General features: G+C 44.4%; 1 protein-coding gene across 4 annotated transcripts in view; it reads left to right on the top strand.

The window, feature by feature from the left end:
• ABCA5 (ATP binding cassette subfamily A member 5) overlaps positions 1 to 20,090 on the top strand; it is a 50,091-nt gene that overhangs the window by 14,221 nt on the left and 15,780 nt on the right. For all 4 annotated transcript variants that reach the window (XM_038157293.1, XM_038157296.1, XM_038157297.1 and 1 more), the window contains 16 exons: positions 2,671 to 2,768; positions 4,223 to 4,452; positions 5,573 to 5,714; positions 7,028 to 7,216; positions 7,464 to 7,611; positions 9,300 to 9,468; positions 10,504 to 10,562; positions 11,013 to 11,123; positions 12,309 to 12,484; positions 12,855 to 12,974; positions 14,163 to 14,301; positions 14,418 to 14,508; positions 15,155 to 15,294; positions 16,735 to 16,854; positions 19,109 to 19,310; positions 19,549 to 19,718. In XM_038157293.1, coding sequence (XP_038013221.1) covers positions 2,671 to 2,768; positions 4,223 to 4,452; positions 5,573 to 5,714; positions 7,028 to 7,216; positions 7,464 to 7,611; positions 9,300 to 9,468; positions 10,504 to 10,562; positions 11,013 to 11,123; positions 12,309 to 12,484; positions 12,855 to 12,974; positions 14,163 to 14,301; positions 14,418 to 14,508; positions 15,155 to 15,294; positions 16,735 to 16,854; positions 19,109 to 19,310; positions 19,549 to 19,718 — 2,304 coding nt within the window. The remainder of the gene's footprint in view (positions 1 to 2,670; positions 2,769 to 4,222; positions 4,453 to 5,572; positions 5,715 to 7,027; positions 7,217 to 7,463; positions 7,612 to 9,299; positions 9,469 to 10,503; positions 10,563 to 11,012; positions 11,124 to 12,308; positions 12,485 to 12,854; positions 12,975 to 14,162; positions 14,302 to 14,417; positions 14,509 to 15,154; positions 15,295 to 16,734; positions 16,855 to 19,108; positions 19,311 to 19,548; positions 19,719 to 20,090) is intronic.

The raw sequence follows: 20,090 nt of genomic DNA, 5'->3' as shown, positions 1-20,090 counted from the left end.
GCTGTTATCAGGCAGTGGGGCAGGTGTAACTCAATTTTTTTGGGATTTTAACGTGACATGGCCTGGCTTGGAATGGATCCTGAAGGTGATGATTCCCTATTTAATAATAAATCCAGACAGTAATAGGCATCCAGAGGTAAAACCTGCAGGAAAATGATCTGGAAAATCACCCCACATTTTCCTTTTTTTGCTTTTTTTCTGGCTTGGTGTTGCATTTGTGGGGTTTGTTGGTGCTGTTATCGGGCAGTGGAGCAGCTGTAACTCAGTTTTTTGGGATTTTAACGTGGCATGGCCTGGCATGGAAGGGCTCCTGAGGATGATCATTCCCTTTTTAATAGTAAATCCAGACAGTAATAATAATCCAGAGGTAAACCTGCAGGGAACAAGCTGGAAAATCACCCCAAATTTTCCTTTTCTTGCTTTTTTTCTGGCCTGGTGTTGCATTTGTGGGGTTCGTTGGTGCTGTTATCAGGGAGTGGAGCAGCTTATTTTTCGGGATTTTAACATGACATGGGCTGGCTTGGAAGGGCTCCTGAGGATGATCATTCCCTATTTAATAGTAAATCCAGATACTAGTAGGCATCCAGAGGTGAACCTGCAGGAAAATGATCTGGAAAATCACCCCAAATTTTCCTTTTTTTGCTTTTTTTCTGGCTTGGTGTTGCATTTGTGGAGTTTGTTGGTGCTGTTATCAGGCAGTGGGGCAGCTGTAACTCAATTTTTTGGGATTTTAACGTGACGTGGCCTGGCTTGGAATGGATCCTGAAGATGATTCTTCCTACTTAATAGTAAAACCAGACAGTAATAATAATCCAGAGGTGAACCTGCAGGAAAATGAGCTGGAAAATCACCCCAAATTTTCCTTTTTTTGCTTTTTTTCTGGCTTGGTGTTGCATTTGTGGGGTTTGTTGGTGGTGTTATCGGGGAGTGGAGCAGCTGTAACTCAATTTTTTTGGGATTTTAACGTGGCATGGGCTGGCTTGGAAGGGCTCCTGAGGATGATCATTCCCTATTTAATAGTAAATCCAGATACTAATAGGCATCCAGAGGTGAACCTGCAGGAAAATGAGCTGGAAAATCAGCCCAAATTTTCCTTTTTTTCCTTTTTTTCTGGCTTGGTGTTGCATTTGTGGGGTTTGTTGGTGCTGTTATCGGGCAGTGGGGCAGCTGTAACTCAATTTTTTGGGGATTTTAACGTGACATGGCCTGGCATGGAAGGGCTCCTGAAGGTGATGATTCCCTATTTAATAATAAATCCAGATAGTAACAGGAATCCAGAGGTAAACCTGCGAGGGAATAATCAGCCCACATTTGCCTTTTGGGTTTTTTCTGCCTGGTGTGGTGTGTATTGGTTTATGGGTTTGTTGGTGCTGTTATCAGGCAGTGGAGCAGCTGTAACTCAATTTTTTGGGATTTTAACATGACATGGCCTGGCTTGGAAGGCTCCTGAGGATGATCATTCCCTATTTAGTAATAAATCCAGATAGTAATAATAATTACTATTACTACACTAATAATAGTAATTACTATCTAGAGGTAAACCTGCGGGGAACAGGCTGCTAAATCAGCCCACATTTGCCTTTTTGGGGTTTTTCTGGCCTAGTGTGGTGTGTATTGGTTTGTGGGTTTGTTGGTGCTGTTAGCAGGCAGTGGAGCAGCTGTAACTCAATTTTTTTGGGATTTTAACGTGACATGGGCTGGCTTGGAAGGGCTCCTGAGGATGATCATTCCCTATTTAATAGTAAATCCAGATACTAATAGGCATCCAGAGGTGAACCTGCAGGAAAATGACCTGGAAAATCACCCCAAATTTTTAATTTTGGGCTTTTTCTGGCTTGGTGTTGCATTTGTGGGGTTTGTTGGTGCTGTTATCAGGCAGTGGAGCGGCTGTAACTCAATTTTTTGGGATTTTAACGTGGCATGGGCTGGCTTGGAAGGGATCCTGAAGGTGATGATTCCCTATTTAATAATAAATCCAGATAGTAACAGGAATCCAGAGGTAAACCTGCGAGGGAATAATCAGCCCACATTTGCCTTTTGGGTTTTTTCTGCCTGGTGTGGTGTGTATTGGTTTGTGGGTTTGTTGGTGCTGTTATCAGGCAGTGGAGCAGCTGTAACTCAGTTTTTTGGGATTTTAATGTGGAATTGTGGCATGGCCTGGCTTGAAATGGATCCTGAAGGTGATTATTCCCTCTTTAGTAGTAAAACCAGACAGTAATAATAATCCAGAGGTAAACCTGCAGGGAACAGGCTGCAAAATCCAACCACATTTTCCTTTTTTTGCTTTTTTTCTGGCTTGGTGTTGCATTTGTGGGGTTTGTTGGTGCTGTTATCAGGAAGTGGAGCAGCTGTAACTCAGTTTTTTGGGATTTTATCATGACGTGGCCTGGCATGGAAGGGCTCCAGAAGGTGATGATTCCCTATTTAATAGTAAATCCAGACAGTAACAGGAACCCAGAGGTGAACCTGCAGGAGAATAAGCTGGAAAATCAGCCCAGATTTTCCTTTCTTTGCTTGTTTTTGGCTTAGTGTTGGCGTGTATTGGTTTGTGGGGTTTGTTGGTGCTGTTATCCGGGAGTGGAGCAGCTGTAACTCAATTTTTTGGGATTTTAACGTGGAATTGTGGCATGGAAAGGCTCCTGCAGATGCTGATTCCCTGTTTCCCTGCAGCCACGTGCTCCAGCCTGCGCAAGAGCTGCGAGTCTGTGACCTACTGGAGCTCGGGGTTCATAGCCCTGCAGGCCTGCATTGATGCTGCCATCATCCAGGTGAGGAATCCCACCAGATCCCATAGAACCCCACCAAATCCCAGAAAATCACATTAAATAGGGCTGGGAACACAAACCCTGCGAGGAACCACGCAGGGAGCTGGGGGAGCTCAGCCTGGAGAAAAGGAGACTCAGGGCTGCCCTCATCGCTCTCCCAGCTCCTGAAAGGTGCCTGTGCTCAGCTGGGGCTGGGCTCCTTCTCCAGGCACTGACACAACCAGAGCACACAGCCTCGAGCTGCACCAAGGGAAATACAGGCTGGAGAGCAGGAAAAAGTGTTTCACAGAAAGGGGGATCAAGTTCTGGAATGTTCTGCGCGGGGAGGTGGTGGAGTCCCCATCCCTGGGTGTGTTTAACAAAGCCTGGATGTGGCACTGGGTGCCAGGGTTTAGCTGAGGGGTTGGGGCTGGGGTGGACTCGACGGTCTTGAAGGTCTCTGACAACCTGGGGATTTCTGTGATTCTGTGAAAATCCCACTAAATCCCATCAAATCCATCCTCACCCCAAAAAAGGGCAGATCCAGGGGCTGCTTTATCTATCTGTCAATCCTGGGAGATGCTGTGTCAGATCCCAGCTTGGATCTGATGGGAAGGCAGAAGTTTCCTGGTGGGTTTGGCCATGTTCTGTCCAGGTACCACTGGGAAAATCCCATAAAATCCCATCCTCACCCCATGAAAGGGCAGATCCAGGGGCTGCCCAGGCTCTTTAATCTGCCTGTCAATCCTGGGAGATGCTGTGTCAGATCCCAGCTGGCATCTGATGGGAAGGCAGAAGTTTTGGGGTGGGTTTGGCCATGTTCTGTCCAGGTACCACTGGGAAAATCCCAGAAAATCCCATCCTCACCCCAAAAAAGGGCACATCCAGGGGCTGCCTGGGCTGTTTATTCTGTTTGTTAATCCTGGTGGGTGCTGTGTCAGATCCCAGCTGGCATCTGATGAGAAGGCAGAAGTTTTGGGGTGGGTTTGGCCCCCAAGTTTTGGGGTGGGTTTGGCCCCAAAGTTTTGGGGTGGGTTTGTTCTGTCCAGGCTTGTTTTGTCCAGGATTTCCCCAGTCCTGTTGGGTTGGATTATGAGGATTTTTGTCTCCATTTGCATCCCAGAGATGCTGAACATCCAGCACAACCCTCCTCAAAGGTTCACCCCAAAATACCATTCCACACGGGGGCTGCAGAATTTACCTGCAGAATTTATTATTTTGCTGCCACTATTGCTCAGCAATTTTTTCCCAATTTCCCTCCCCCCACCCTGCTCATGGTGGCAGCAAATTCCATCTTTTTCAAATTCCACAATTCCTCATTCTATCCCCAGGCATTCAGGTGTTTTCCAGTCCTGGAATTTGGGGTCAGGAAGGTTTTGGGCTCTCCAGATCTCCCCCTTCCAGCAGGGGTGGAATGGTTGGGATGGGGCTGAAAAATCAGGAAAAAATGCCAAAATAACTTCTCCTCTTCCTTCCAGCTGAAGACAAATCATTCTGTTTGGGAACAGCTGGATCTGACCAGAGCCATGGTTATGGGAGAGGCTGCAGTGGTGGAAATTGATAATTTCCCTCGTGCAATCATTTTAATTTACCTGGTGATTGCATTCTCCCCCTTTGGCTATTATTTGGCAATCCACATCGTGGCAGAAAAGGAGAGGAAGCTGAAGGAGTTCTTGAAAATTTTGGGACTCCATGACACTGCCTTCTGGTATGTGAGTGGTTGGTACAACCTCTTCCTTATAAAGAAAAAAAAATATATATGTAAAGAAAAATTATTATATTATTTTTTTCTAGTTAACCTCTTCCATCCCACCCTCCAGTTCTTAAATTTCTTTCAGTCTTTAACTGAAAACAACATAAAACTGAGATATTGTCTACAATCAAACAGAGAGACACTTTGATCACCATGAAAATATGAATATTTTAATAAGTAATCCTGCTGCATTTATTCATGTAAAGCTGCACCGGATTAGAGGGATTAAACCTCATCAAGTGTGAGGTTTTATGGAGGGTTTGAAGCATTTTTGGCTCACTGCCTCCTTTCCTAGAAGCTCAACAGGTAACCTGCAGCCTGGCACATAATTACATGAGCTCAGCTCTGTAATCTGAACGTGCCAGAGCAGCCTCAGCAGCAGGTTCTCAATTGTTTCCTCACCCTGATGAAGATTTAGAATAGAATATTTCATTTTTCTCCCAAATGATGTGTTAATGTGAAATCATTGATAGCTGAGGGGATAAAAACAGGTTTTGCTTTGCCCTTTCTGGCAGGGTTTTCACAGCTGCACTGAAACAGCCACCTGGGGGGATTGGAATGATTTTTTTTTTGAGTTGTTTCAGAGGAAACGTGTCACTTTTTGCTACCTGGACACAAACCACCCCTGTTTGCTGAGGTCAGAGTTGCTCCCAGACTCACAGCTCTGTTTTTCAACAGAGCAGGGTTTTGTTACCCTGCCCAGCAGCCTGTATTAAATTTTAAACAGAATTCCTTGAATTATTGAAACCTACGACTCTGTTACCCTCTTTTGCCTCTACCAGGGAATTGATTATGCAAAAAATAAAGGTGAATCACCTGACTGTGCACCTTCAGCTGCCCTGGGTCTCACTGTGAGCTGAGAACAACCCCGGGATGTTCACAACAGCTCTTTTATTCAGGTTTTGTTACAAGCAGCTCTTTGATTCAGGTTTTATTGCACACTTGCCCTTGGGTGCAGTGAGACACAGTTAGAAATGACCTTGAGGTGGAAGTCTGTGTGGAATATTAAAGAGTGCTGGGTGGTGCTGTTTGTGTGGCTGGGGATTCATTCATTTTTCTGGTTTTTCCTCCCTAGGCTGTCCTGGGTGCTGCTCTACGTGAGCCTGATTTTTGTCATGTCCATCCTGATGGCTGTGATTGCCACAGCCTCGTCCCTGTTCCCCCAGAGCAGTGCCTTCGTCATTTTCCTGCTCTTCTTCCTCTATGGAGTCTCCTCCGTGAGTATTCCTGGCCCTGAGCAGCTCAGCCATCCCTGGGCTTGGATTGTTTTATTCCCTTCCCACCTGATTTGTTCCCCCTGCCAAAATATTTCTTGTTATGCTTTCCCCTCCTGAAATACCTGAGTTTAAAATCATCAGGTTTTGAGTTTTCAGCCCTCCACAGAGCCATTCTGCAGATCCTCCTCAAAACATGTCCTGGTACTACAGAGTTTAATGCAAAAAACCTAATAAACTGTCAGAGAATGATAAAAAAATGCATCATAAATATATTTATGTACCCAGTTGCTTGTCTGAGTTGATAAGAGGAGCAGCTGGAGTCGATCTTGAAAGTATTTTCCAGCTGAAAATTATTCCATGAATCTGTGCTGTAGTGACTATACCAGGAAAATTATATTGTGAATTATATGATTTTCAGAGGCAGTTATGGTATTTTCCCTTAGTTTTTCTACACAATTTCTATATTATTATTATTATTATTATTATTATTATTATTATTATTATTATTATTATTATTATTATTATTATTATTACTATTGTATTTCCCCTCAGTTTTTCCACACAATTTCTATATTGTTATAATTATTATTATCATTATTATTACTCTAGTGTTTTCCCTTAGTTTTCCCACACAATTTCTATATCATTATTATTAGCATTATTATTGTATTTCCCTCAGTTTTTCTACACAATTTCTATATTATTATTATTATTATTATTATTATTATTATTGTATTTTCCCTCAGTTTTTCCACACAATTTCTATATCGTTGTTATTATTATTATTATCATTATTATTACTTTTACTATGGTGTTTTCCCTTAGTTTTTCCACACAATTTCTATATTGTTATTATTATTATTATTATTATTATTATGGTATTTTCCCTCAGTTTTTCCACACCATTTCTATATTGTTATTATTATCATTATTATTACTTTTACTATGGTGTTTTCCCTTAGTTTTTCCACACAATTTCTATATTATTACTATTATTATTATTATTATTATTATTATTATTATTATTACCATGGTATTTTCCCTTTGTTTTCCCACACAATTTCTATATTATTATTACTATTATTATTATTGTGTTTTCCCTTAGTTTTTCCACACAATTTCTATATTATTATTATTATTATTATTATTATTATTATTATTATTATTATTATTATTATTATTATTATTATTACTGTGGTATTTTCCTTTAGTTTTTCCACACAATTTCCATATCATTATCATTATTATCATTACTATTACTACTATTATTATTCTCACAGTACTTTCCTGTCTGTTTTTCCCTCTGCCCTCAGGTTTTCTTTGCCCTGATGCTGACCCCTCTGTTTAGGAAGTCCAAGCACGTGGGGATAGTGGAGTTCCTGGCCACTCTGGTTTTTGGCTTTGTGGGCCTCAACATTGTCCTGCTGGAGGATTTCCCCAAATCCTTCGTGTGGATCCTCAGCCCTTTGTGTCAGTGCAGCTTCTTGATTGGTGTTGCACAGGTAAACCCCCACCTGCCCCGACGGGGGTTTTAAATAGAGATTTTATTTTTAATTTTAAAAAATATGCTTTTTTCCTAGCAGTTTAATATCCAGCGCCGTAAAGGAGCTGTTATTCTTTGTGTCCATTGTGATCTCAGTCACTTTCTCATTATTTTTGGGTTTTTTGCCAAGTTTTTTGCCAAGTTTGAGGTTTTTTTTTTGCACTGTGCTGTTTTGCCTTTTTGGTGTGTGACATCTCTCCCTGCAGGTCATGCACCTGGAGGATTATGAGGACGGGGCAACGTTTGCAAGCATCAGCGCTGGTCCTTACCCTCTGTGTATCTCTCTGGTTCTCTTGGTGCTGGACAGCATCTTTTACCTGCTGGTAGCTGTCTACCTTGACCAGGTGATCCCAGGTAAGTTCCTGGCAGAACCTGGGCCCTGGGGGGGTCATCCTGAAACCCTGAGCCCCCCAGGCTGCTGCCATGTCCTCCCTGAGCTCTCTGGAATTCTACTCTTCCAGCTGAAATCATTTATATTCTGTCACAACTGTGAGGTGTGAGGAGGGGTTTTGGCCTGGCCTTAATAAAGCTTAATTTTCCCCTCTTTCTAGAGGGGAAGTTTTTTCTAGTTTTTTCTAGAGGAAAAACTTCCTTCTTGAGTTAACTACAACCACAACTGTGGTATTTTCACAGTTCAGACAAAGGGAGGAATGATGAATCTGACTTCAAGTGCTCAGAAGGCTGATTTATTATTTTAAGATCTATATTATATTAAAGAATACTGTTCTAAACTATATTAAAGAATAGAGAAAGGATACAGACAGAAGGCTAAAGGATAATAATGAAACTCGTGACTCTCTCCAGAGTCTGACACAGCTTGGCCCTGAGTGGCCAAAGAGTGAAAACAACTCCCAGCAGAAACCAAAAAACAATCACCTGTTGGATAAACAATCTCCAACCACATTCCAAAGCAGCAAAACTCAGGAGAAGCAAATCAGATAATTATTGTTTTGATTTTTCTCTGAGGCCTCTCAGCTTCCCAGGAGAAGAATCCTGGGCGAAGGGATTTTTCAGAGAATGTGACTGTGACACTCAACCTTTCCAATTTCCTCTTGGAGGGCTGGAAATCAGAGACTGCTCTGCCTCTGAGAGATCTCTCCCTGTGGCAGAAGAAGTTGAGCCTAAACCACAGAATAAAGTTGTTAATCTTGGGATTAAGAACCGGTAAAGCCCCTCAGCTCTGTTCACCTCCAGCCCCTCTCTTCTCTCTGCCACGTTGAAGCCGCTGCTCATTCAGCGCTGGGGATTGCTCTGGAACAGGAGGAGATTTGCACATTTGTTAAATACTCAGCAAAAGCGAAGCCTGCCAGCAGTGGGGATGGGCAGTCGTGGCTCAAATGGAAATTGGGCTGATGGGACTCCTGAGGAACAGGTGTGGACTGGCTATGGGAGGAGCTGAAAGCCCAGAGCTGAGGTTTAAATTATGTTGTAATATAATATATAATATTTGTGGTTGCTGCTGAAAGCCCAAAACTGAGAAAAATAATATAATCTAATAAAATATAATATATATTATATAATATAATGTAATATTATAAATATAACATAACGTAATTTTACATACTATATATTATAATATATAATATGATATAACATAATACATTATATTTATAATATAATACATTATATTATATACAATATATAATATATTATAAATAATGTATAATATAATATATAATATAATACTACAATACTATATATTATATTATATTATATTATATTATATTATATTATATTATATTATATTATTTAATATAATATTGTATATAGTGTATAGTGTATAGTATAGAATACAATAGATGTAATATAATATATAATATAATGTAATGTAATATTACAAGACTATATAATGCATTATTATATATATGATATAATATATTTTATATAATTTCATATAATATATGATGTAATACACAATATATAATATATGATATATATATTATATTATATTATATTATATTATATTATATTATGTTTATTGTATTATATTATGTATAATATTAGTGGTTGCTGCTCTGAGTTGCCTTCTGTCCTGTCCCCAGGGGAGTTTGGCCTGCGCCGCACGCCCTTTTTCTTCATGAAACCCTCCTTTTGGTCAAAGCACAGGAAAAACTACAAGGAGCTGTACGAGAGCAGCATCAACGGCAGCTTGAGCTTCAGCGAGATCGTGGAGCCTGTGCCTTCAGAATTCCAGGGCAAGGAAGCCATCAGGTACAGCCCTGCCCTGCCTGGGGCCAGCAGCTCACCTGGGAATTCAATGCTGGAAAATCCCTCCTGGCTCTGCAGTGCTGGGGCTGCCACAGCACATGGACTGCAGAGCCCTGCACACAGCAAATCCCCAAACTCAGGGATGTGGAGCCAAGGATAAATCCCTTCAGGAGAGGGGTTTGTTGTTGTAATCTTCGAGATGGACGAGATAGACCCTTTTTTTTAAGTAGTGAGAGGTATTTTTAGTACCTGCAGGTTCAGGAGTCCAGTTTTAATGCTGATGTTCCCCTGAGAACATGCTGGCTGTTGCTGCATTATTCACCCACCCAGGACTCTTCCCACATCATCCCTCCCCCAGCTCCAGCAGTTTCACCCAGTCTTGCCATCTCTCCATGTGCAAGTCTGATTTGCTTTCATACTCATTCTCTTCCCCATTACTCACCCCCATGATCCACTCCTCATTCTCCGGGTGATGAGCCTTCCAAAATCCATCCTTCATTTGGTGCCTCCAGATAAACTGGCTGTTCTTTTCCTTTGGAAAACCAGCAGGGCTGGAAGGAGGTTTTTACCTCTCTTGAAAAGAGAAATACCTGCTTTCTTTTACCTGATTTTGATCAAGGGCTGTCAGGAATCACATCTGTGGAGCCCGTTCTGCTGTCACCTCTTTTCCATGCCGTGTCTCTGGAGTCTCCTGTTGTGTTGTGCAACTGCTGGGGAGTAGCTGTTCCCTTTCCTAGCTTGGGAAGCCTCTGGAGCATTGTTCCACCATGTGAAAGAGACCCAGATTTGAAATAATTCAGTTTATCATCACAGGAAATACCTTAGAAGGTGACTAGGAGAAGCTTTCTGATGCCAGGGTGGAGAGGGCAAAGTTTTGGGAGAACCTGCCCTGTCTCTTGCCTTGCCTCTGTGGGTTTTTAACACATCTGGTGCCACTTCAGTCTGGCTGGCTTGTTGTGGTTGTTGCTGAGTGCTGATGGCTGAGAGTGCCATGTAAAGGTGCTGAAATAGTTCATGCCATGACGTGTCTCCTTTCAGGATCAGCTGTGTTCAGAAAACATTCAGGAAAAAGGGGGAAACCGTGGAGGCTCTCAGAAGTAAGAACATTTCAGCTTTTAGCTGCTGGTGGGGTGCAGAGGAGCTGGGTTGCTGAGTGATCTTTTGGGTTTCAGTTCAGGCTGGTTTTGGTTTCTTTTGGAGGGGTGGGGCCCTGGAGCACGAATGCCAGGTGTGCTTGTGTGTGTCCTCTGTCACAGTGGTGTCTAAAGCAAAAATGAGCCCTTCATCCCTAAGGAAAGCCTGCTGGCATCACCCCCACTTCCCAATGCCCGTGTAGTGATGTCACCTCCCCTCCCTGATGCTGTCACCTCCTTCCCCTGGGTGGCTTTGGGACGTGGCCACCCCACAGCGGCTGTGGGTCTGTCCCATGCCAGTCCTGTCCCCCAGGCAGAGTGTGAATGTGAGCACTGGGGTTGATCCCGGGGCAGGAGCTGGCTCAGGGGGGCAGGACCCCACCCTGACAGCTCCTCTTGCTGTGCCCGGAGCAGATTTGTCCTTTGACATCTACGAGGGCCAGATCACAGCGCTGCTGGGCCACAGCGGCACCGGGAAGACGACGCTGATGAACATCCTCTGCGGGCTGTGCCCTCCCTCTGATGGTGAGTGCAGCCCTGGGGCTGCCCTGCTTCACCGCCAGCCTGAAACCTGGGTGGCTCTTCCAGGATGCACCAAAATTTCTTTGGATAAAGTCTGAAGGAGCCCACTTGCAATTCCTGTCCACGCAGGGCTGTAAAACCCTCTCTGCTGATTGCTGCTTGCAGTGGAGAGTTTCCAGCTCTCTGGGTTTGAAAGGCCAGGTGTCTGCTAAGGAAGGCAGGAGCCTTCCTTCAAATGGAAAATGGAAACCCCCTTCCTCCAAATTATTATAATTTTGAAGTTAAGGGGCTCATGGAAATAGGAATACCAGTTCTTTACTAGGAAAATTAAAAATACAAATGCAATACTACAAAAAAAAAAAGAAAACAAACCACTGCCAAGAGTCAGAGCAGGCCCTGGCCCCCTGTGGGTCAGGGTGGTGGCAGCAGTGCCATTCCATGGTGGCTCAGCCCTCCTGCAGTGTCAGCTGTGCTTCTGCTGGAGCAGGGATCCTGCACAAGAGTGGAGTGTTCCTCTGAAGCTCCAGGGCTGCTGGAGATGGGCCTGGAATTCCTCTGGGAATGCAGGGGAGCAGAAAGCTGCTCCTCTGGGAATGCAGGGAGGAGAAAGCTGCTCCTCTGGGAATGCAGGGCAGGAGAAAGCTGCTCCTCTGGGAATGCAGGGAGGAGAAAGCTGCTCCTCTGGGAATGCAGGGCAGGAGAAAGCTGCTCCTCTGGGAATGCAGGGCAGGAGAAAGCTGCTCCTCTGGGAATGCAGGGGGCAAAGGCTGCTGTGCTGTTCCCAAAGCTCAGATTGTATCCAGGTAGGAATGCTTGGCTCCTCCCCTGGGCAGAGCATCTCCCTATGGGATGATGGAATTTTATCAGCCACGCAGGGACACTCGCTGGCCATGGACAGAAGATAATTAATAATTAATGGCCCATGAACAGAAGATAATTAATAGTTAATGGCCCATGAACAGCAGAGATCTCCTGGAGGAGGATTGGTTGTGGGAGAGACAAAGAAAGCTGCCCAATGAACAGAAGAAAACTGCCCCACCTCTGACAGATGGCAATGGAATTGGATACACACCCCAGCCACACTTCCCAACCTGAGCCACCAGCCCGTGGCAGGGGGTTGGAATGAGATGAGCTTGAAGGCTCACTCCAGCCCAAACCATTGCGTGATTTTATGTTCGTCTCTTTTAGGGTTTGTCTCAGTCTATGGGCACAGGGTGTCTGAGATTGACGAGATGCTGGAGGTGCGGCAGATCGCGGGCGTGTGCCCCCAGGCCGACATCCACTTTGACATCTTAACTGTGGAGGAGAACCTCTCCATCTTTGCTGCCATCAAGGGCATCCCTCAGAACGATTTGATACAAGAGGTAACTCACCTGGCCACAGGTGTTGTCTTACGTGTACGTTTTTAACCTGTAAATCAAAATATCCTTGCAGGGTTTTCCTTCTGCAGGGAAATATTCCTGTGTGCTACAGTAGACAAAGAGGTACAGGCAGATATTTAGACAAGGATAAGCCTTTAATTTTTCCTAAGATTGAAATGTCCCTGAAATGTTTTAAATCTTTCATTTAGGTCCAATTATAGACACCATTAAACTTTGTGTGTAGGTTGTGCAGTTCAGATACAGAAGGCTCTGGGAACCAGCAGCAGTTAATTTGAATGTTAATTGTTAACAATCTGCTTTAAAAAATTTATAGGTGTTTTTTTAACAAAAATGTGTTTCTTGTATTTTCAAGGTGCAGAAGGTGTTGCTGGACTTGGAGATGCAGCCCATCAGGGACAATCAAGCCAAAAAATTAAGTGGGGGGCAGAAGAGGAGGCTGTCAGTGGGAGTTGCTGTTCTTGGGAACCCCAAGGTGAGAGGGATGGAATTATTCTCAGCTTGGTGTTGCTGATCCATGGAAGGCTTGGTCTCTCTTGTCAAAACCAACTAATGTGCAAAATGCAGAAATTGTTCCTTGGAGCACCTTTTCTTTTTCATTTGTGGTTTAATCACAATCATTGCAATCTCTCAGCCTTTGTGCTTGAGGCTCAGGTAATGGCAGCAGCCTTGGGTTTGTCTCTTTGGCAAATAGACAGTGTGGCAAGTTCTGTGTGTAATTCCTGGCAGGTAGCTTTTATCCCCCAGCAGTGAAACTGTTGGATGCTTTCCTTCCAAAGCCATCCAGGGGCTGGGAGCAGGAGCAGAGCCAGAGAGAGCTTTTGTGTTGCAGCTCTGTAATTTCTGGCCTGTGAGGACGGGGACTGCTTTGAGATCTGTTGTTAAAAATGATGTGTGTGACACTTCCTGGAGGTTTTAAAAGCAGGTGTGTGCATTTAACCACCCCTCAGTAGGAAGAGTGAATCCACGGCTAGGTTGTGATTCTACTACATAATTCTACTGGAAGCAGAATAAAGCAGGCTGTGGCATTAATTTATCACAGGATTTCATCATTTGTCACAAGGGGAGGTGGATGTATTCAAAGCACAGTGACAAAAGCTGCCTTGTTAGTCTGGGCTGTTTCCTATTTTACAGGAATTAACTGGCAGGTTTCAAACAAACCCTTCTGGGTGTGCTGGGGTATAGCAGATATTTTTTTCTCAGATGTTGGAGAGGAATGATGAGGAGGACTCCATCTTATCAGAAGGCTAATTAATGACTTTATTATACTGTATTATTCTATACTATGTTACATCTAAACTGAATCTGCCCAGCACTGAACTCTGCACACAACTGCACTGATCTGGTGGCTGTCAGCTGACAGTCCTGACACACACACACACCTGGATCAGTTGGTCAGTGAACCAAAACACACCAGAATCCAGGTATCAGTGCCCTTCAGGTAAACAATCTTCCACGATGCATTCCACTTGTGCACAACACAGGAGCAGTAAATGAGATAAGAATTGTTTTTTCTTTCTCTGAGGTTCAGAGAATGTGAAACCCAGAAATATTCTTGGGAAGAATTGTGCCTTGCTTTTCTCTGTGAAGAGAAATGTGGCTGCACTGGGGAGGGATTACTGAGCTCAGGGGCTTTGAGCAGCCCTGGTGGTTTTGCCCCCAGGTTTTGCTGCTGGACGAGCCCACGGCGGGGATGGATCCCTGCTCCCGCCACATCGTCTGGAACCTGCTGAGGAGCAGGAAGGCCAACCGTGTGACTGTGTTCAGCACCCACTTCATGGACGAGGCTGACATCCTGGCTGGTGAGCCCTGCCCCGGCCCAGCTGCAGCCCCAGCCCTGGGATAACCTTGGTGTGCAACCCAGAGCAGGGTTTGGCAGGAAATTGTCGATGTTCTGCTTCCTGACTTCCCTTTCCAGATCGTAAAGCTGTGATTTCCCAAGGGATGCTGAAATGCCTCGGCTCTTCTCTCTTCCTCAAGAGCAAGTGGGGCATTGGCTACCGCCTGAGGTAATTCTGTGCTCAGTTTTGGACCTCTTAGGGGCCATCATGCATCTCCTTTTTTACTGTTTTCTGTTGGAATCTCTAAGAAAGCACCCCTCAAACAGATCCTTTTATCCTTGAATTGATGCCTTGAGGAGGCTGAGCTGGAGCAGAGGCTGGGCAGAGCTACAGAACAAAGCAGGGATTTATTCAAAGCATCTCCTCCATGGATCCACCTTGGGCAGCACAAGAGCCCAGCCAGGGCTGCCCCCAAGATGAACCCAAATGGTCCCAAAATGCACGAGCGCTCCCGGGGTCTCTGCCTTGGATCAGTTCTGCTCCATTTGCCCCTTGCAGTTCATTGTCCAGTTCCAGCTTTAGCCCAGGCACTCCCATCCTGCTTGTTTTTCTCTCCTCAGCCCACGCTGTTTGTGCTCCTGGGCTGAGCTTTGGATCATTTGTCCTTGGTGCCCAGCTGGAGCAGGAATTGTTTTGTGTCCCTGCTCTGTGCAGAGAGCTTACCAACACGTAATAAGAAGCTCAGAACTTCACACTAAAGCAGCACAGAACCTGAAAAACAGAAAAGCTAAATCAGAATGGTACAACTGAATGTTTGGTGCAGTGTCAGGAGCAAGCCAAGCTCTAAACCCCAATTGCTGCTGTGTTTTTCCAGCATGCACATCGATGCCTATTGCAACACAGAGGCCACCACGTCCCTGATCAGGCAGCACATCCCTGCAGCCAGCCTGATCCAGGAGAACGATGAGCAGCTCGTGTACACCCTCCCTCTCAAGGACATGGACAAGTTTGCAGGTATTGGGGGGGTTTTGTGTTGCAGGGATCAGTGATTGCAGCAGAGAGTGTTTATCAAGCACGGCTTTAGGCTGATGTTCTTGATAAAGTGTCAGTTGGGCCTTGATGTTTTTATATTTATTATTATTTGGGGGGGAGTCAGGGAGGGATTTCTCAGCTGGGCGAGGGTTTTGTCACCCATTCCAGTGAGGTGTGAGGGTTGTGGGTGCCCAACAGCAAGGGCTGGGGAGATGCCTCTGTGGTGAGGAGTCCCTTCCACCTGAGCATCCCCTGGTCTTGCAGAATCACCATCGTCTTGCAGAGGATCCCAAAGAGCAGGGCTGGCCTGCAGCAGGATGCAGGAAAGCCCCAAACCCTACAAAATCCTACAAAACCCCTACAAAAACCTTACAAACTCTTGTGAGCTGCAACGAGCATCGTGTGGCTGCCTTGAAATTCCATGGAGAGAGGGAGCAGGGAGCAGAGGGGAGGATTTCACTAGATGGCAGCAATCATCTGAGCAGACCTGGGCAGGGCTCCTTGCTCTCCTCGCAGAAATAAATGGAATAAATTCTCTGTGGGAAGCCAAGGGAGCATTAATATTGATGGGATCATGCAGCTGATATTCCATAAAGGTTTTTTTTTCCCTGTTGCATTTGGGTTAATGATTTATGAGCTTTGCAAAAAGGCTGAGATTGAATCAATTCCCCCAGACTATTTCAGGGGAAAGCTGAGGTTGGGAACACACCTTGTCAGCTGGGAGAGGAGAAACTGTGGAGGGTTGGGGATTATTGTCAAAGATCCAAGTGCTCCTCCCATTTTATACATCTGAATTTCCCTTCAGCCTCACCTTGGCTCTGAAGCTCCTTTTTTTTTTAAGTCCTGATGCCATAGGATTGACAAAAACCCAGTAACATTTTTCACCCCAAGGTGCTGTGAAGTTCTCCCACTCTCTCTCCCAACCTCATATTGGTCTTCAAGCTCTGTGCCCTGTCCAGCATCTGCCTGGTTAACCTGGCCTTAAACATCTGGGAATTCTTTTTAATGTATTTATAAATGTGAATTTTATAGATACAAAATGACTCAGTGATTTTATTTGTAAGATCTTTGTGCCTGGGCAGGGATTTAGGTAGGATGAGCTGTCCTGGGTATGATTTTTCCAGGAGAGCTCACCTTGAACCTGCCCTAAGGAAACTTTGAGCCCAGCAGCTTCAGGATGCTGAGGCAGTTTTTAGAAGCAGCACAACTTCAGCAAAACCCTATTTCCTGACCACAGAGACTGAAATTTCATCCTAAAAGGAGCCTGCCCCACCTTGGTTCTCAAACCACGACCTTCTGGTTCATTGGCCACTCCCACATTCCTGATTTTCCCGCCAAGCAGGAGGTCTAGGGGGGTGTGATGTGCCTGAAGTGCTCCTGGCAGCTGCTGGGGCAGAGTTTCAGGGCTGCCTCTGTCCCTAGGTTTGTTCTCTGACCTGGACACCCATTCCCACCTGGGGGTCATCACCTACGGCGTGTCCATGACCACGCTGGAGGACGTTTACCTGAAGCTGGAGGTGGAGGCAGAGATTGACCAAGCAGGTGGGAAGGAGCGGGGCTGTGCCCTTGGCTCCCCTCGGCTTTGCTTTGCTCTCAGCTCCTGTGGGATTGTCACTGCCAGAAGGAGGGAACAAGGAAAACGTCCCTCTCAGGGTGCTGCTCCAGCATCTGGGCAGCCTTTGGTCCCCACAACCTTCCAGGCTGTTGAAATATTCTAATATTCAATATTGTATATTCACAATATTCAATATTCAATTACAAAATACTACTTAAACTCATGAAGGAGAAGGTAAAGAAGAAGGACTAGCTTCTGCTTTAAAACTTTTATTTTGTATTACTATATCTTTATATATTATATATATTACTATATATATTATATATTACTATATATATTATATATATAGTATATATATTATATATACTATGTATATTATATATAGTATATATATTATATATAATATATAGTGTATATATATTATATATACTATGTATATTATATATATAGTATATATATTATATATATACTATGTATATTATATATACTATATATATTATAGATACACTATGTATATTATATATACACTATATATTATGTATTACTATATATAATATATATTACTATATATTATATATAATATATAGTAATCTCTATATAAGTATATTTATAATATACTATATATTATATATAGTATATATTACTATTATTACTATATATATTTAAATATATTATATATATTACTTTATATATATATGATATATATGTTATATATATATATATCATATCACTATATGTATATTATATATATTACTATATTTTAAAACCCCAAACTCTTAAGGTTTTTACTCTGTGGTATCACACACTTCTAATTAAACTCCACACTCGTAATGTTAGTGCTCTTCATTAATTTTGGAAGCCCTCTCCACAGCCTCAGGTGAAATGCAGTTTTCTCCTGGGGGGTCAGAGTCAGCCAGCACAGAAAGGTTTAAAATTCCCAGCAGCCAGGTTTCCAGCACTTGGAGACCAGGAAGAGGCAGAGAACGGGTGGGGAGTGATTCTGGGAGCATCCAGGGGAAAAGCTTTCTGCTGATTAATCTTTCATCCAGCCAGCTCACATCTGACTGCTTGGCTTTACAGTTTACTGGCCTTCTAAAATGCTCTTTATTATAAACTCCTAAAGGAGTTTGCTTTCAAGATATTATAAATGTGCAGGGTAAAATTAATGTTCACCCTTCTGTGTGATCAGTAGCTGCACTTAGGGCTGAGACAGCTCAGCTTGTCTCACTTTAAATCAACTTTCAGTCCAAGTGAAAAGTTGGGACTGCTTAATATTACTCCAGAATGAGTCAGTTGTTTTTTTGATGTCAGTTTTGAATGGTTTGAGCTGTTTTAATTGTTCTAGAGCTTTCTGTGTGATCCAGAATTATTAATAGGAGTAAATACATGGGCTCTGTAGTGTATGTGAGCTATAGGTGTGGAAATGACTCCCTAACTGGACTGACTGCACAGAGTTTCTGTGTGGGTTTAAGAGGATTTTACAGCTGAATCTGCAGGTGCTGGGTGCACACACGGGCCAAGGGTATGAAACTGGGGCAAATCTGCACCTTTTGGTGGCAAAATTCTCCATCAGAAGTCCCAGCTGGGAGTGGGTGGGGCTGCCCAGGGAGGTGCTGGAGTCTCTGTCCCTGGAGGTGTTTATGGGGTGGATGTGGCCCCTGGTGCCATTGCTTGGTCACAGGCTGGACTCAGGGATCTCAAAGGTCTTTCCCAGACTGGTCGGTTCTGGGATTGAAACCACCAGGGTTTTCCAAGGAAATGCTCCTTTATTTCTGCTGTGTCAGCTTTTAATATCTGCCACGGGTGTGGTTGGGCTGGATCAGGGTCACTGAGCTTGGGGCTGAATTCAAGGATGGGGATGGGGATAGGGATGAGGATAGGATTGGGATGGGATTGGGAATGGGGATAGGATTGGGATTGCGATGAGATGGGGGTGGGATAGGATTGGGATTGGGACGGTGTGGGATTGAGGATGGGGATAGGGATGGGATAGGATGGGGATGGGATTGGGGATGGGGATAGGATTGGGGATGGGGATAGGATTGGGATGGGATTGGGAATGGGGATAGGATTGGGATTGGGACGGGGTGGGATTGAGATGGGGATAGGGATGGGATGGGTGAGGTGACTTCTACACCAGAAAGGGCACGGAGTCTCTGGCCCCTGGCTCCTGCTCCTGCCCCATTTCCACCCCCAGCTGTCAGAGCATCACCTCCCTGCGTTCTCCCTGCCCTGTTCCAGATTACAGCGTGTTCCACTCGCAGCAAGTGCACGAGGAGATGGACACCAAGTCCCTGGATGACATGGAGCAGAGCCTGCTGATGCTCTCCGAGGCCAAGGCACCAGCCATGAGCAGCTCAGCCCTGTGGAAGAAGCAGGTTTCCACCATAGCCAAAGTGCACTTCCTCAGCCTGAAACGGGAGAACAAATGTGTCAGAGTTATGTGAGTACTGGGGCTCCTCCTTTGTGTGGGAGTCCCAAAACCTGGCTGAATGGCACCAGGGAAAGCACATCCTGTCCTTCATTTTTCCCCATTTAAAAAACAGCAAGTGTGGAGCTGTAATTTCTGTCAATAAATGGTTTTTTGGGGGGTGGGGGAGATGTTTTTTTAATAGCATGCACATAAAACTAGGTTGGCTTTCACAGAATCGTAACAAACCCCAACCTTTTATTTCTTTCAGGTTGTTGCTTTTCCTCATTTTCCTTGTAGTTCAGATTTTGTTGTTTTTCATACACCACATCATCAAAAACGCTGTAGCTGCTATCAAACTCTCCCCAGATTTGTACTTGCTGAAGCCTGGAGAGAACTCTCACAAGTACAGGAGTCGGCTCCTGCTGCAGAACTCCACAGGTAGGGCAGCAGCTCTCCTCTCTCCTCCTCCCAGGTTTTGGGGTTGGGAATGAACTTTTCCCTTGGAGTTAACCCAGATGAAGAGTTTCCAAGTGGCCAGGGGTGGTAAACTGTCCGTTTGTGCCATGGGGTTTGGTTTGGAGATCCTCCTCCTATCTCCATGGCCTTGTTCTTGCTGTGTCAGGAGATGATTCGGGTGAGAGAAGTGGCCAGAAACGTTGAGATAATTAAACATGAAAATGTGCTGGAAAACATCTGGGAAAATCCCTTTTCGTTGCAGCTGGGGATGTTTTAAAAGTGCCCAGCAGGAACCCAGGCAGCAGAAACCAGCACCTGTTTGAGCTCTGCGTGGATATTTCTGTGTAAAATATT

This window comes from Motacilla alba, chromosome 18 (genome assembly GCF_015832195.1).
Source record: "Motacilla alba alba isolate MOTALB_02 chromosome 18, Motacilla_alba_V1.0_pri, whole genome shotgun sequence".
Taxonomy (NCBI): Eukaryota; Metazoa; Chordata; class Aves; order Passeriformes; family Motacillidae; genus Motacilla; species Motacilla alba.
The sequence above is the reverse complement of the archived record's forward strand: the minus strand, read 5'-3'. Positions and strand labels throughout refer to the sequence as shown.